This window comes from Chelon labrosus, assembly GCF_963514085.1.
Source record: "Chelon labrosus genome assembly, chromosome: 3".
Lineage (NCBI taxonomy): Eukaryota > Metazoa > Chordata > Actinopteri > Mugiliformes > Mugilidae > Chelon > Chelon labrosus.
In genome coordinates this window covers 2,830,892-2,847,576 of record NC_140339.1, presented here as the reverse complement: position 1 = coordinate 2,847,576, position 16,685 = coordinate 2,830,892, and the positions used below count along the sequence as shown (strand labels likewise).

The following is a 16,685-nucleotide window of genomic DNA, read 5'->3' as shown; positions in this document are numbered from 1 at the left end:
ATGGACTTATCGGATGTGCTGGCGCCCGTGGTGGCCACCATGCCGACCACTTTGCCACCAAACTCCTCTCTGGAGAACGTCAGCCAAACGTCGGCATCAACCTCCTCCTCCTCCTCCTCCTCCTCCCCCGCCTCCTCCTCCTCCAGACCTCCTCCTCTACCTCCTCACTCCCAGGTGGCGTCTGTGTTCATCGTGCTGGTGGTGGCGGTCATCATCCTGGGGACGGTGGTGGGCAACGTGCTTGTGGTGGTGGCGGTGTTCACCAGCCGGGCGCTGAGGGCGCCTCAGAACCTCTTCCTGGTGTCTCTGGCGTCGGCTGACATCCTGGTGGCGACGCTGGTCATCCCCTTCTCTCTGGCCAACGAGGTGAGGAACCTGTTTACTTAGACTTTCGTGCTCCCAAGTTACAGCTGATCTTCACCTGTGGTCTGTACCTGGATCCAAACATCCAAAGAAAGCAGAACCACTAAACCTCACTCTGAAGACTACTCTCGTTTTTCGTCTTCATCTCAACATTCAAATCCTTAAATATTTCCACAACAACGTGATCATCTAGAATTAATAAACTGTAGACAAACTGATCAGCATGATTCAGGAGAGGTCAACTCTCGACAACAGTTTGTATCTCCTCCTAGCTTCCTAGCCTGCCAGCTAACAATAGCTAATCCTAGCTTCCTAGCCTCTGAGCTAACAGAAGCTCCTCCTAGCTTCCTAGCCTCTGAGCTAACAGAAGCTCCTCCTAGCTTCCTAGCCTCCCAGCTAACAGTAGCTCTTCCTAGCTTCCTAGCCTCCCAGCTAACAGTAGCTCCTTATAGCTTCTTAACCTCCCAGCTAACAGTAGCTCTTCTTAGCCTTCCAGCAAATAGTAGCGCCTCCTAGCTTCATAGCATCCAACTAATACTAGCTCCTTATAGCGTCCCAGTCTCCCAGGCAACAGTAGCACTTCCCACTTAACAGTAGCTCCTCCTAGCTTTTTAGCCTCCCAGCTAACAGTAGCTCCTGCTAGCGTTCTAAACTCCCAGTTAACAGTAATTCCTCCTAGCTTCCTAGCCTCTCAGCTAACAGTAGCTCCTCCTAGCTTTCTAGCTTCCCAGCTAACAGTATCACATCCTAGCTTCCCAGCTAACAGTAGCTCCTCCTAGCTTCTCCGCTAACAGTAGCTCCTCCTAGCTTTCTAGCTTCCCAGCTAACAGTATCACATCCTAGCTTCCTAGTTTCCTAGCTTCTCAGCTAAGAGTAGCCCGTCCTAGCTTCCTAGCTTCTCAGCTAACAGTAGCTCCTCCTAGATTCTCAGCTAACAGTAGCTCCTGCTAGCTTCCCAGCTAACAGTAGCTCCTCCTAGCTTCCTAGCTTCCCAGCTAACAGTAGCTCCTGCTAGCATTCTAGCCTTCCAGTTAACAGTAGTTCCTCCTAGCTTCCTAGCCTCTCAGCTAACAGTAGCGCCTCCTAGCTTCCTAACTTCTCAGCTAACACTAGCTCCTCCAGCTTCCTAGCATCCTAGCATCTTAGCATCCAAAAAGACAAAAAAAGGGAAAATTCAAAAACAAACAAAGACCCAGAGGAACCAGAGGAGGAAATCAAGAAGTTCAGGGCTTCATCCTCTAAGGACCACGAACATCTGTATGAACATCACGTGTAGTCCGTCTGCTAGCTGTTGAACTGAACTGCATCTATGTTGAGCGCCACCTCTCCCTGTGTAATATGAACATTAATACCCAATTACAATGCAGGCAGAGAATGTACACCTGAGAACAGACGTGTACAAATCAAGCATTGTTTCCACATAAATACTTGACAAGATCAGGTGTGAAAAGTCTCTGCATAATACATGAAGCCATATTTGTGTGGGTTTGTGGATCAATAGGAGTATTTCCATGCACCTGTTCTTATACACAATATCAATTTACACATAAAATACCCTGAGAGGAAACAAGCGGGAAATGGAAATGAATAAAACATGATGACATACATCTCTGCACTACCAGAGAGACAAAAAAAAAAACATGAAAACATCTGAAACTTTAATACATGAAATTACCATGAATGTCTCGTTTTCATCACACGCTGTTTTTCCAGTTTGAACTTTGTCTGGACCTTTTTTTTTTTTTTTATGAAGTCATCTCATTTCCTCTTTTATTAACCATCAATGGTGTGAAGGCACCCAACTGGAGAATTAGCTACAACACAAAATTGCCAAGAACTGAACCATGATAAAATGTCTAGTTTTACAGTAGAAATAAACATGTTTACAATCCGGTACAAAAAAAAGTTTTGGTCTCTGGAGCTAATTTCTTCATTCATGTCAACTGTACACGGCTTAAAGTTATGTGTAATTAAGGGTGTGGCTGTTTTAAGAGGTCGCTAGCTGTCGTTAGTCTAAATCTTTTTTGACTATTTTTGAATTAGTTGGGAGTTAGGTGGAGTCACATAAGATGGAGACGACCAGAGGGCGGTACACTGAGCTTCAAAACTGCTCACGTCCATCTTCGTATCCGGTCTATGGATGGAACCATAGACTGTATATAAATATGGACAACGTGACACCACTTCCCCCTCATTGGCCAAACTGATGCTATTTTCCCGGGGATGCAGGCAGCGCCATCTTGCGACTTTGGAGCCAGATCAGGTCGGTCCCGGAGTGGGGAGACCGTACTTTAATTAATACTACGCTCCTGCTCTACCTCCTCTGCCAGGTTGGCATGGCAACTTGTAGTGATCGTGATGTCACATCCTGTTTGTATAGCGTCAAGAAGCTAACTAAAACTATACTTCTCAGAAAAATGAACACTTGAACATTCATCAACATTATATTAACTACCTAAATGACAGAAACCATCCTTGAAAAAAAAATTGACGCACATTTTAGTGTTTTAGTCCCGCCCACTAACATGGGGGGGTGGAGCTTATGACCTGTACTGCAACCAGCCACCAGGGGGAGCTCTACTTGCTTTGGCTTCACATTTAAAGAGCTGTTCGGCCGTCCATCTTTACATATAGTCTATGGTTGGAATCAAATATTAATTTCTTCTATTCAAAAGCTTAATTTGTGATTGATTGGTTTGCACGTTAGTGACCCCTAGTGGCAGAAGGTAGTAACGTTAAACAAATTCAGATAATTTCCCACGAGATAAGCGTTGTTTGTTTTTATTGTAGATCCATATTTTTCCTCTGACCTGAATCTGAATAACTGGAAGGGAAAACATCTTCTGTGTTCATATTTTACTTTGAAGTGCTAAATTAATCTTTTACTAAGCGGCGGTGACACATTATTCTCTGCAACATAATAAAGAGCGAAAGTTCAACTATATAATTTAAGAATGAAATTAACAATTTGATGAATTCAGCTTTATCCTCCTTGAGTTGGGCGGGCGTCTGCTCGATCTGGTAATCCTGCTGATTCCTCTCCGATGTTCTTCCTCTGCACTCCTGGTTGGTCGCTGCCTTTCTTCAGCCATTAATACTTGAACTCCACCCGGAGCGTCTTCTGTGTTGCATCAGACTTGTAAGACATTTTTCCCTCATCTGTAATTCTTTCTTGTCTTGGCAGCTCCAGATGAGCTTTGTTTCACATCCTTTATTCATGCACATGAAAGCTGGGTACTTTAGGTCACCCCGCTCCCTCTGTCCTTTGCCTTATCGTTCTTATCGAGTCCCCTGGTTTCCAGTTGATGGACTGTTGGAATTAAAATGAGGGAGGACACTGGAGAGAAAACTGAAGAAATAGAGAGATGTATCCAGCAGGAGCTAAATATATCAATGAAATATCAATTTTCTGACCCTAAGCAGCTGCAACCAAGTGATTATATTCTTTCAGCCAGCAGGCTTCTCTCCTCCACGTCTGTGAGAAAACAACTGTGTCCAAACATTTCATCATTGGGAAATTCATGCACAGTGGTTTGAATTTCTATCCCTCTGCTCGCTCTGTTTGTTAGTTTCCTTTTAGAATATTTTTGGCCACTTTGTGATATGATTCTCTTCCGGGAAAGAAATGAAAGTCTGCTTTTCAATCCTCTTTCCCCGTCTGATCTTTGGGAACCAGCTTTAGACATTTTCATAACTTCTTATTTTCTAACATAACCTGATTTATAGTCAGCGCTAGCAGCTCTGTGAGGATGTAATTCACTTCTAAACTCTGGAATAGTCTACTTCTTGCCATCAAGTTTGCCTTTTCGTTCTTGTTTCTGTCCGTTCTTTTATCGCCAGCATGCTAACATGTGCTGATGTAACGCTCGTGTTGATGTCTTCTCGTCGTCTAGTTTACTAGCATTTGATAATTAGCACTGCTGCTATACAGTTGTAGCACATGAATGCACCTGTGGCAAGGAGGAAGAAATTAGAGGATAGGTGCTCAGTGCCTAGGTCTATAGCAGCATGACGATGATAGTTCAGTGTCACCTGAGCCAGCCCTGACTATAGGCTTTAACAGAAAAGAAAGTTTGAATCCTAACCTTAAGGGCAGAGAGTGTTTCTTCCTCATGAACCTAAACTCTGAGCTGGTTCCACAGGAAAGGAGTCTGATAGCTGAAGGCTCTACCTCCTCTTCTACATTTAGAAACTCTAGGAACCACCAGTATGCCTGAATTTGGAGGAGTTTAAATTCTGTCTGGTAGAGAGATATCTGCACAACCGGATAATAATAAAATGGCAGTGATCCAGCTGGGAAGAAACAAATGCATGAGTTTGTTTTTAAGCGTAATTTAATTTTGAGACCCAGAGTACTGCCACCTGCTGGTTGGAAGTGGTATTTCTTCTCAGGTGTAGAACGTATGAACCAGTTGGTCGTTGGCTGTAGCCTTTGTGGTGCATTCATGTGCAACTTCTTTGGTCTACAAAGGAGACGTGAGGTGACGTCGATGGTTTGATAACGTTTTGTAGCGTTCAGGCCTTTAAACTAAAAAACTGATGCAAAGTGACCTATTGCTGTCTGGTTGGGGCCAAAATGGGTCGTTCCTCTGCTCCATTTCCCCAGCTTCTCTGTCGATACTACTCAAAATAAAATACTAAATACCAAAAGATAATATTGGATAAATTAAAATCAGATCAGCTATGATCTCCTTTCCTGGCTTTAATTGAGTTTTAATTGAGTTTTCAATTTAATTTTTGTCCGTTTTATTGTTTAAGTTGATTTAAAAAGTGCTATTGAAATCAAGATTATCACTATTTTTTGTTATTCATTCATTCATTTTCTGTAACCATTTGTCCTCTGGAGGGTCTGGATTGTATTCTTCTTCTTCTTCTTCTTCTTCTTCTTATTATCAATCTCTCAAGGTGGCATTAGAAAACAGAACAAGAGGAGAACGAGGTGTCAGTTGAATCCAAATATCCTACTAAATGTTGACTTAATTCAGTGTTGGTGAAATAAGTGGACCGACATTCTCAACCCTGGAGCGAGAGATTTGTACTTGAAAAGATTTTTTAATAAATGCTGTGGTTGAATTTTCTTCCTTTGCCCTCCTACCAGACTTCCACCTCATTTACCTTTAAAATCATCACAATAAAACGAGACTGACCCGTAGACAACCTGCACATCTCTACAACATGTAGTTCTTCATCCACCGACTGACGGAAAGATCGAGTGGATGAAGAGATAAATGTCGGGCTTCACTTCATCATGAGTGACTTCACCTTCACTCTCTCGACTCTCTGGATTATTTCTCACAGCTGTGGAAAGATTGTCGGCTTGAATAATTTTCGGGGCGGCTGATGTGAAACCATGACGGCAAACTCGCTGCGAGGGTTTCCTGGCGTAAACGCAGCTGCAGCAGCAGTAATGAGATATTGACAGAATTCTTATTTTGAAATCAAATAACCGTTTCCTTCAATTCCTCTCTGACGGACTGAGTGGGTAAAACTCTTTGCTTCTTAAACGAGTCACTAACATATCTTAATTGCTTCCTGTCCTCTCCAGGTCATGGGCTACTGGTACTTCGGTTCCACCTGGTGCTCCTTCTACCTGGCTCTCGACGTCCTCTTTTGCACTTCCTCCATCGTCCACCTCTGCGCCATCAGCCTCGACCGCTACTGGTCCGTCACCAAGGCAGTCAGCTACAACCGCAAGCGGACGCCCAAGCGGATCAAGGCGATGATCAGCATCGTGTGGCTCATATCGATCGTCATCTCGTCCCCGCCGCTGCTCATGACTAAGAAAGAGAAGAGCGCGCAGGGCGAGGGCGAGGGCGAGAGCGGCGCACCCATGCAGGAGTGTCTCCTCAACAACCAGACGTGGTACATCCTCTCCTCCTGCCTGGTGTCCTTCTTCGCCCCGGGCGTCATCATGATACTCGTGTACTGTAAGATCTACCGCGTCGCCAAGCAGCGAGCCTCCACCGTGTTCGTCGCCAAGAACGTGATGGAGCGGCAGCCGTCGCAGTCCGAGACCTGCTTCGTGGGCGCCGCCAGGACTTGCCCAAGAAAGGGAGTGGCGGCCCAGTACGAGCTGGACAGCCCGCGGCCTGCAAACCATCGCAGCTCCTCCAACGTGGACAGCAGCAGCAGCAATCAACGGAGAGGAGAGCTGGACGATATCGACTTGGAGGAGAGGAGCTGCGAGGCCGACGTGAAAACATCCTCCTCGTTCTCCTCGTCTCTCCGCTTCCCCAGGAGAGCCGGCGGGAGGGTGAAAACAGAGGAGGGGAAGGACGCAGAGGGAACAACAAACAGGTTGAAACCTCCCCCTCCTCTTCCTCCTTCCTCTTCTTCCTGCGCATCCATATCGTGGGCATCGTCCGACCACTGCTCCCACCACTTCCTCCTCCCGTCTCCGCTGCCTCTTCGCAACAGGCAGATGTCTCTGTCCAAAAACAAAGTGGCGCAAATGAGGGAGAAGCGCTTCACGTTCGTGCTGGCGGTGGTGATGGGGGTCTTTGTCCTCTGCTGGTTCCCGTTTTTCTTCACCTACAGTCTCCACGCCGTCTGCAGAGAGAACTGCATCATCCCCGACACGCTCTTCAACCTGTTTTTCTGGATCGGATACTGCAACAGCTGCTTAAACCCCATCATATACACTATTTTTAACCGAGACTTCCGCAGGGCCTTCAAGAAGATTTTATTCCAGCCTCACAAACGGACATAAGTAAACCGATCAGGCATAACATTATGACCACTGACAGGAGAAGTGAATAACATCGACGATCTTGTGACAGTTCAGTGTTCTGCTGGGAAACTTCTGGACCTGGCATTCATTGGTGTGGATGTTACTTAGACATGTAGCACCCACCTAGACCAGACCAGGCACCCCCCCCACCCCATAGCAATGACACTCCTTGATGGCAGCAGCCATCCCCAGCAGGATGCAGCCTGACACAGACACACACACAAAAACACTTTAGGAACAACTAAAAAAAAAACATGAGGAACAGCACAAGGTGTTGACCTGGCCTCCAAATTCACTAGATCCCAAACTGATCAAGTATCTGTGGGATGATCCACAGAGGACCCTCCCCTCAAAGCCCCCCTACTAACAATATGCCGTTGCCAGACACCACAGGACACCCTCAGAAGGCCCATGTCCATTCTCTGATGAGTCACGACAAGGGAGACCTGCACAATATTAGGAAGGTGGTCATAATGTTATGCCTGATCGGTGCATATGTGTGTTATATAAAAAAAAAAAAAAAAACTCACAGACACACAAAATGAGCACACACAATTTTAATCCTGTTTTCCACTGTGCTGTCAGATCGACATTAAAGGGCTCGTCATACAGCCGGAGTATTGATTCATTATTCAGCTACTCACTAATTTATTAAATAATCACTTTCTATTCTTGTATCAACACACCAGAGGAGGATGATTATGACACGCTGATGCTGTGGAGGCAGGTGTTTTAACGCCAGCTTCCCTCGATGCAATAAATAGTTCGTTACAGTCGGGGTCGAGGCTGAACTTGAATGTTAATTAGAGGAAAACGGCCGCGGGGCAGAGAACTGTGATCCCATGGAGTTTCAAGATGTCTTCACACTGTAGCGAGCAGCAGCTGCAATTCTTACAGTGACAGGGATAATCCTGTAGGGAACTGAGAGGGAAAAAATAAAAACGTCTGCACTTTGTATAACACACAAAGTGCTTTAAAGTGGATTTCTTCGCCTGAGAGTAATTAAACACCAGCACCTAAAGTTTAAGTAAAAGTTAAAGACTTAAGGAACAGAAAGCCGACAAATGAAAGTTACCACTTTTTTTCCACACAGCAACAATGTTCAGTTGACACTGCACCGCTCGGGGGCAAAGACATTAAAAATTCATGTGCAGCGTGCAGATGGTTCTGAGCTGCTGACAAAGAAAAGTGAGAGGGAAAGAACAGACAAAGCCTCTGAATAAAAATAATCAACCCCGGGCTCGTACGGCGGCGGATAACTATCCTCTGAAGCTCAGGATGGAATAAGTGGGCGTGCTGCTGTGGGCGCCGCTGCTTCTGAATCTGAAGGGCTGAGCCCCCTCACCTGACCTGGAAACAATACAAAGAATCAGACGCCGCGCTGAGTTAATAAATCACTTGATTGTAGAGTAGCTTGAGCAAGACAAGGTCATCAGTTGCTTTTAATCCGGGAGGAGATGAAGCGGATAATGCAAGGTGGTGAAAGAGGGAGCGTTAAGTCCACCCAAATCATTCTGGTTGCTATGCAACACCAAGTTTGATAATAACTTTGGAGTTATGCAGCTAAGCATCTCTGTGGAAAAATGAAAAGAAGAGTGATCATGTAAGTGATGGCACAGTGGCCATAAAAGTCTTTATACTGAAGTAAGAGACAGATTCATTTAGTTGGTGAATAGAAGGCCAAGGCCTTAGGCAAGCAACTAGCATCCTTAGGCTAACCAATAGCATCCCTATGCCATTGACTTAAGCTACTTCCATCTCTTTGTAGGTTTTTGTACTTCCATCTCTTTGTAGTTGACAGTTGGTTGCTAGCATCTTTAAGCAATCAACTAGCATCCTTAGGCTAACCATTAGCATTCCAAGTCCACCTATGAAACCCGTTCCTAAGGTCTTTGTACTTGACAGTTGGATGCTAACATCCTCTGGCTAACCATTAGCATCCCTCTGTCGTTGAGCTAAACTCCTTCCACAAATAAAGGCCGTCTTCCGTCTCTTTGTAGTTGACAGTTGGTTGCTAGCATCATTAAGCAATTAGCATCCTTAGGGCATCACTTGAAGCTCCTTCCACAAATAAAGGTTGCCGTCCATATCTGTAGTTGACGGTTGCTATGAGCACAGTGAATTTGGTGGATGTAACCAAAGTCATGGACGGTGTTTCCTTCTGGTCAACTTGCAATCAACCGAATCAGTCGGTCAAATTGTCTTCGTCATCAATTGAGATTGATTCAGTTCAGTGCCCATCCTCTTTATTCAGCCAAAGGTTGTTTATTTCCTTTCATTGCTACAACTAACTGAGTTTCAATAATATTTGTGGTCTCTGGTGAACACATCACCGCTCGCCTCTTCCTTCCCATAACACATAAAGTTCAACATATGGTCAGAAAGAAAGACTGATGAAAGAACAGTGGTGGCCAGACTAATGGTCTCTAAATGGGAGGTTAATGAGAGCTGCTGGGATCAAACCATATGCTCATGCAAACCAAACATTGTGCTGTTCGCTGCAACAAGCTGGTAAATTTACTGTTTGGAACCAAACTGTGTTAGCTTGAAGTTTGGGGAAACTATGTTTGTGTCATATGTCAACTTTCACATCACCAAACACTCAATATTAAACGGTTCCTTGTTGCATTGACAAGCATTTGGTGGAACTAGCACCATTAGACCAATGACTTTAAAGTACATCCCTCGACATTAGGCTAGATGTTAGCATCGCTAGGTTATTGACTAGCATCCTTATGCTAGAAACTAGTATCCCAAAGCTATCTCTATCTGAAAACACTCATGTGCACTTTAACAAACGTGCACAGCAGTTACAAAACAAAATCATAACTGCCTGGCCTCCAGGCTTGCACGTCAATTAATACTGCCAGTTAAGTGTTTTGGAAAATGTCAGCGTAAAATTGGACTGTATCACGCAGAAGATTGCTGCGTCTCAAAGCAACAGTTGTTTAATTTGACCCTGAAGAGTCTGTAAATAGAGTCTGTGTTTCCTCTCTTTTAATCAGAAACAATTAAGCATTCCCTGATTCTCATGAGGACGTTTTTGTCCCTAAAACTAAACAACCAGAGACAAAAAAATAAAAAATCTGTGCTATATTAGAAGCATTCGTTGAGGATGGATGGTTTTAAAAGAACTGTCGTAGCTATGTGGTGTTTCTTAGGCATGTGTGCATGAATTCAATCCATGGAGACTTAAGGGAATAAGATCAAAGGATCCAATTAATAATCACTTACTCAAGATCATCCCCGAGTAAATAACCAAATAAAATGTACTAAACTGCCAGTATCATTTAACTTGCACTCATTGTACTGCAACTATTGCTGCAATATTGCATCAACATAAAACAGTTTCTAGTTGAAGTCTATGTAAATACATTTTCTCTGGCTCTCAGTGCCCAGTGAACATCTGCCATACTCTCGTTGTCTGAATCCATACAGGAGGTTATTTTAAAAAACTTGTGCTGTCAGATATTTTAAAAATCTGGCAGCTTGTTGTTGTGGAGGCTCACAGAGTGCGATGAGGAACACAATGAATCTCCTCCTGCCAAGAGGGACGATGGAGACGAGGCTCTGGATTCATCGTGTTGCGTCCCAGCGAAGCAACACATCCACAACACATTTCATACTAAGCTGTCACTGATTGTGTGGGAGTCAATGAGCTTCTGTAAGCCAAAAGGAGAATCATTTACCATTCCAAGTGTTGGCTTTCTAAGGAGGCAGGGATTTAACGTGAACAGCTACAGCTGTGTAAAGCTCTGTAAATCTCAATTTTAAAATCTGTCAAATTATCTGACAAATGATCACCCAGGTCAAAATATGTCAAAATAAAAGTTTCACTCTTTTTTGGAGAATCCTTAATTACTTCTCTTAATTATAAAAAAATTAAAAAGAATCGATACAGCAACCATCTGCATGTTGTGCATTTGTATCTCTCTTATTAGAAATCACCATTTCTAATCAACCGATGATAAAATCTGAACTTTTCTAATCACTAACCTCCAAATGAGGTCTACAAGAACCAAAATCAGTTGAACTGATCTTCCACCTCTTCTCTCAATGTTGTTGGCGTAAAGTTTTCTCTGGAGACCCTCTGTTGGGAGCTGATTCCGCTCCTGCAAAGATATAACTGACCAATCAGATTATTTGGGGGCGGCGCTTAATGTGGACAGAGGAGAAACAGTAGTCATACACGTCATCTGAGCGCTGTGGAGTTTAATTTGTTTACAACTGTTGGAGCCATTATATATTTTGCTCTTCTCGTTCATTTAAATCACTGTGTTCATGTATTTACACGCAGGTCCGGGGTTTTACCTAGGGGGCGCACCAGTGTGAAAGCGCATATAGCTAAGTTACAGGTGGTGGAAATCAGGTGTGTGTGTTTGTGGGGGAAGCAAACAGTTTCTGAGTGCGTCAACCGGGAGCTGGTCGTAATGTCTGACGTGTTAAGTATGTGGATTTGGGACAGTGCTGTGGTATTCTCAACGTGGTGAGAGTATTTTTCTACAAATGTAGCTAGAGAATGGTTCTAATACAAGATGGCATATTATTGGTGGAATATGGCTGATTACCTCTGGTTATTGAGTGGAACTGTTGCCCAAACCTGCTATCCTGGAAGCCAGACCAACTTCGCTGCCTGCAAATTATTTCAGGTGGAAAGTTGATCTGGAGTCTCTCTGTTGGGAAATGATTCTGCTCCTGCAAAGATCTGCCGGATCAATTAGATAATTTGGTTGGGGCTTTATGTGGTGATGGACAGAAGAGTAACAGTGGTCATACACGTCATCTGAGAGGCGTGGAGTTAACTTTGTTTACAAGCGAGCTGTTTGCTACTGTTGCGTCTGTTGCTATTTCACATTAAAGTATTCAGAAAGTGTAGTTTTGCCTCAAAATGGGACCTGTTTCCTGGATTCTTAGATGTTCTGAATGGTTGATATAGCCAGTGTTGCATCTTTTTGTCCATCTGAGATGTCCATCAGGTCACCGTGGAAAGAATGATTTGCTTTCTGATAAAAGTCATCCATTTTTGTCACAATCCTGGATGACATTGTCCAGTCAAACTGCAGCACATGTGTTCTTTTCAGCAATGATCCAGTCACCGAGCTTGTTTGCTGCATGCATAGAAAAATGCTGCTGGTGACATCCAGACAGTTTGGGTGTACATGCATCAAAACGTACAATGCCATGTTTCATCGAGTCCACAGAGCCTCACAAAGGCCAGCTCGCTCCGTACCACGAGCCACAAATGAAAAAATACAACAATCAAAGGGAAATGTCTCCCCGCGAGACTGGCTTGATGCTATGAACTAAAAAAAAAAGAAAAATGCCCAATGAACGCATCGACCATAGGAGCTCTGGGGGCAAAGAGAATATTAATTGCTATTTTGTGTGTGAATAGAAAGCCTTCGGGGATCCTGCACAATGGACATGCTGAGGAAAGGCAAATATTTAAACAGAGAGGAAAGTACAATGTGAACTGAATGTGAAAATAATTTGTTCCACTCCGCGGTGAAGTCCAGGCTGCAGACCGAGCAAGTTGAAGGACGAGAAATAGCAGGGCTGTAACTACTAATTCAGATATCTGAGATTTGACTCGACTGCAAAAAGAGAATTTCAAGAAAGTCTAATACGATTAATATGTTTTTAGATATGAATAAGCTTCTGAAGCAAATGTGAATCTATTCTTCTGTCTGAGCTGATAATAAAGAGGCTGACTAATGCTCCGAGAGTGACATTGTAGTCACTTTCATTTATATGGCACATTTAAAAACTACAGAAGCTGACCCAAAGTGCCTTCCAGTCAGGGCAGATAAAAACATCTGCCTCCATACAAGTAAAACCCAATAATACGGCGGAACAGTAGTGCACAGTATAATACAATAATGAAGCACCAAACCAAAGCCAAAATGATAAAATAAAAGTACAGTAAGAGAGTGGGTAAAATACAATAGGAGAACAATGAAAATCTGTTCAAAATGAACCAGACAGAATTAGCTATAGGGCAACCTCACACCGAACTAAGAGCAAGAAAAAAGAGGTAGAACTTTAAATGAGATTTAAAACAGCTGATAGTGGAGCAGGACTTAATTTGGGACGGGAGACTATTCCAGAGTTTTGGAGCTTTTCAATTTAAGACCAGATTTAGGGACTGAGAAGAGTTGTTGTGAGGACAACCTTAATGACCTGGGGGCGGAATATGGAATCAGCATGTCAGAGATGTACTGTGGAGCTAAAACTATTTAGGGCTTCAAAAACAAAGAGTAAGATTTTAAAATTGACTCTGTACTTCACAGGGAGCCAATGCAGTTGGGCCAAAACAGGAGCGATGTGGTTATGTTTCTTTGTGCCGGTTAACAGCAGCTGCATTTTGCACTAGTTGCAGCCAAGAAAGGGTGGAATGGGTCAGTCCTGTGTATAAGGAGTAGCAGCAGTCAAGCCGGGAGGTTATAAGAGCATGGATAACTGTTTCCAGGTCCTTCAGAGATAAAAACGGTTTCAATAAGGTGATGATTCTCAGCTGATAAAAAACTTCCTTTCACCACACAATTGACTTGCCTGTTAAAATCCAAAGAGGAATCCAAGAAAACACCAAGATTTTTAACATCTGAGTGCAGGTTTGCAGACAGGGGCCTCAATGAGATGTTTAAATTACTGACAATTACTGTATTTTTTAAAGATAGAGCCTGTCATGGTTCTGTGTTTCCTGTTTTATTTTAAGTTTTTCTTTGTTTCCTCTCTTGCCTTCTTCCTGTCCTGTGATTTCCCAACTGTGTAATATCTGCCCCGCCCTGATTGTTTTCACCTGCTTCTCCTCTGCCCTTGAGTACATATGATCCTGCCTTTCCCTTCGTCCTCTGTCACATCATACTGTTTTCCACCGTTTCTCTGCGTTCCCTGTGTTGTCAATCTCTAGTCTTGACCTGTTATGTCCTTGTCTTTTTTGAAGTTTCAGAATTTTGTTTTCCCCGCGACCCTTAACTGGAATAAGCGGGTACAGAAGATGAATGAATGAATGAATGAATTTTGTTTTTGGATCTGACAGAGCCATGGGGAAGCATTTGCTTATACAAACCAACACAGCCTCTTCATTTACACTACTTTTAATGCTGAATCCTGTCACGTTAAGAGTCGCAACCTTATTTCTTTCCTACCGACCCTGGCTTATTGGAAACCTGCTGAAACTTCATATTTATTAATCTGTAGATGTTTTAGAAAGCACATTGTGATCCCGTGTTTTGTTAATGAATCAGCAAAACTCCAGAAGCACAAAACAAACAGCTTTTCAATTAAAACAGATTAATTTAAGGAGATTCTTCAGCCTCATATGGAGTCCACACAGTTTCTAATATTTGGGAATAAGTAATCATAATGTGAAAATGCTCATTAAGCTCTGCTGGATGTCAAGCAACCTGCATCCCACATGTCTTTGTCTAGTAGTATTAAACAATATTTCTAAATCACAGTCCAATAAACACATCTTAAGGTTGAATTATGCTTCCGCGTAGTGATCACGCAATGGTCACGCAATGGTCACGCAATGGCCACGCAGTTGCTTGGACGCAGTGTGAGACCGTGATGGTTCTGCGTGGGGTTTACGTGTCGAAATGCATGCCACACCGGTAGAGGGCGCTATGGTTTTTTGTGACCGACCGACCTACACTCTTGTGACTATCTCGCCTCGTTATTTACCTTCCGGCTTTTGCCGTAGTCACAGTGAACGATGGACACCGAGACAGAGAGACTGGCGTTGGAGCTCCAAATTATTCAAGCAGAGGAAGAAATACTTCTATTGCAAATTAGGGCACGACAAAGGAGGTTAGCGGACCAATCACAGCCAATGCCGCTGCGTTGCTGCTGCGTTGCTGCTGCGTTGCTGATTTTTGGGAGGTGCGCGTCTGGCCCTTGCGTAGGACGCACGGGGGTCCGCAAGGACGCAATAGGTCCGTACGCACGGACGCGCTGTGTCAACGCGGAAGCATAATTTCAGCTTTAATGAATCTATTATGTGCTCAAGTGATACTTAATTGGTACTGGCCCACTTGGTGCTGGACAAGCTATTCCCCATAAATAATAAAACCCTTCTTGCAGCTTTCGGCACAATGTTTGGTTTGCATGACCATATGGTTTGATCCCAGCAGCTCTAATTATCGCCCTATTTAGAGATCATTACTCTGGGCTCCACTGTTCTTTCATCAGTCTTTCTTTCTGACCATATGTTTAACTTAATGTGTTACGGGAAGGAAAAGACTAGCAGCAGTGTGTCGACCAGAGACCACGAATATTACTGAAATTTGGTTGTAGTAGATAAAAAAAAATAAAAAATAAAAACTTTGGCCAACGGGCAGCACAGTGGCGAGGTGGTTAGCACTGATGCCTCATAGCGAGAAGGTCACCGGTTCGAATCCATGGGCCGGCTGGCCTTTCTGTGTGGAGTTTGCATGTTCTCCCTGTGTCTGCGTGGGTTCTCTCCGGGTACTCCGGCTTCCTCCCACCGTCCAAAAACATGCTCATTAGGTTAATTAGTGATTCTAAATTGGCCGTAGGTGTGCGTGTGAGTGTGAATGGTTTCCCCTGCGATGGACTGGCGACCTGTCCAGGGTGTACCCCCGCCTCTCGCCCGATGACAGCTGGGATAGGCTCAAGCAGACCCCCGTGACCCTTAACAGGACTTAACGGGCACAGAAGATGAATGAATGAACTTTGGCCAACTAAAGTGAAAAAAAAATCACTCATATAGCAGAAGAGCTAGCTCCAGCCATACACAAGCAATGTTTTTATATTCTGTGGAAAGGGCCTGAAGATGCTAATGGATGCTAATCGTTTACCTAAGGATGCTAGTTGCTCATTTAAAGATGCTGGCATCCAACTGTCAGCTACAAAGAGATGGCGGCAAGCTTTATTTGTGTAAGGGGCTTTAATCGATGTCCTATGGATGCTAATGGTTAGCTTAAGGATGCTAGCAACCAGCTGTCAGCTGCAAAGATATTGGTGCCTTGTATGTGGATGCTAATGGTTAGTGCTAGCTATTAAATCAATTATCAATTACACAATGTATATCGTGAAAATGAATTTGCGTTGAAAAGTTGTTGTTTTTTTAAGAAACGAACCAATTCGGAGTGACTTTTACCTGACCTCTGAATTTATTTTTCCTTGGGGGAGCTGTGTAATTTTGAACAGCTCACATTGTTAAGAAAAGCCAGTTAAAGAAAATTTAAGGAGGCAGAAGACACATTTCAAGGTGCCAATCAACCGTTGTTTGACCTCACTGGCATTTAGTGCAGCAACCTCAATTTCATTTCATCTTTCACATGAATACCTGGCTGCTGGTGACATTTTTTACTTTCGGTGATTTCCTCTGACAGAAGTCATTACAGCTCGACGGCTCTGAGCAATCTGCTTTGAAAGTTTGGTGTCTCTGTGGGTTCACAGCTCACTCAGCAAAGACGTGACACATTCATAGAAATTTTGTTAAAAAAAAACCTTTGACTGCAACGTGTTTGGGGTTAAACCTGGTTGCACATTTTTATATAAAGCATCACGACTCAAGACCTTCCAAAAAATATACCACATTAACTACAGTATTCATCTTTCACCA

General features: G+C 43.6%; 1 protein-coding gene across 1 annotated transcript; it reads left to right on the top strand.

The window, feature by feature from the left end:
- On the top strand, positions 1-7,112 carry LOC311485371 (alpha-2Db adrenergic receptor-like; the record flags this gene model as incomplete). The annotated part of the gene is made up of 2 exons (XM_084540733.1): positions 1-366; positions 5,909-7,112. The coding sequence occupies 2 exons, from the start codon at positions 1-3 to the stop codon at positions 7,070-7,072; spliced, it is 1,530 nt and encodes a 509-aa protein (XP_084396859.1). The 3' UTR covers positions 7,073-7,112.
- Positions 7,113-16,685: the final 9,573 nt, after the last annotated feature.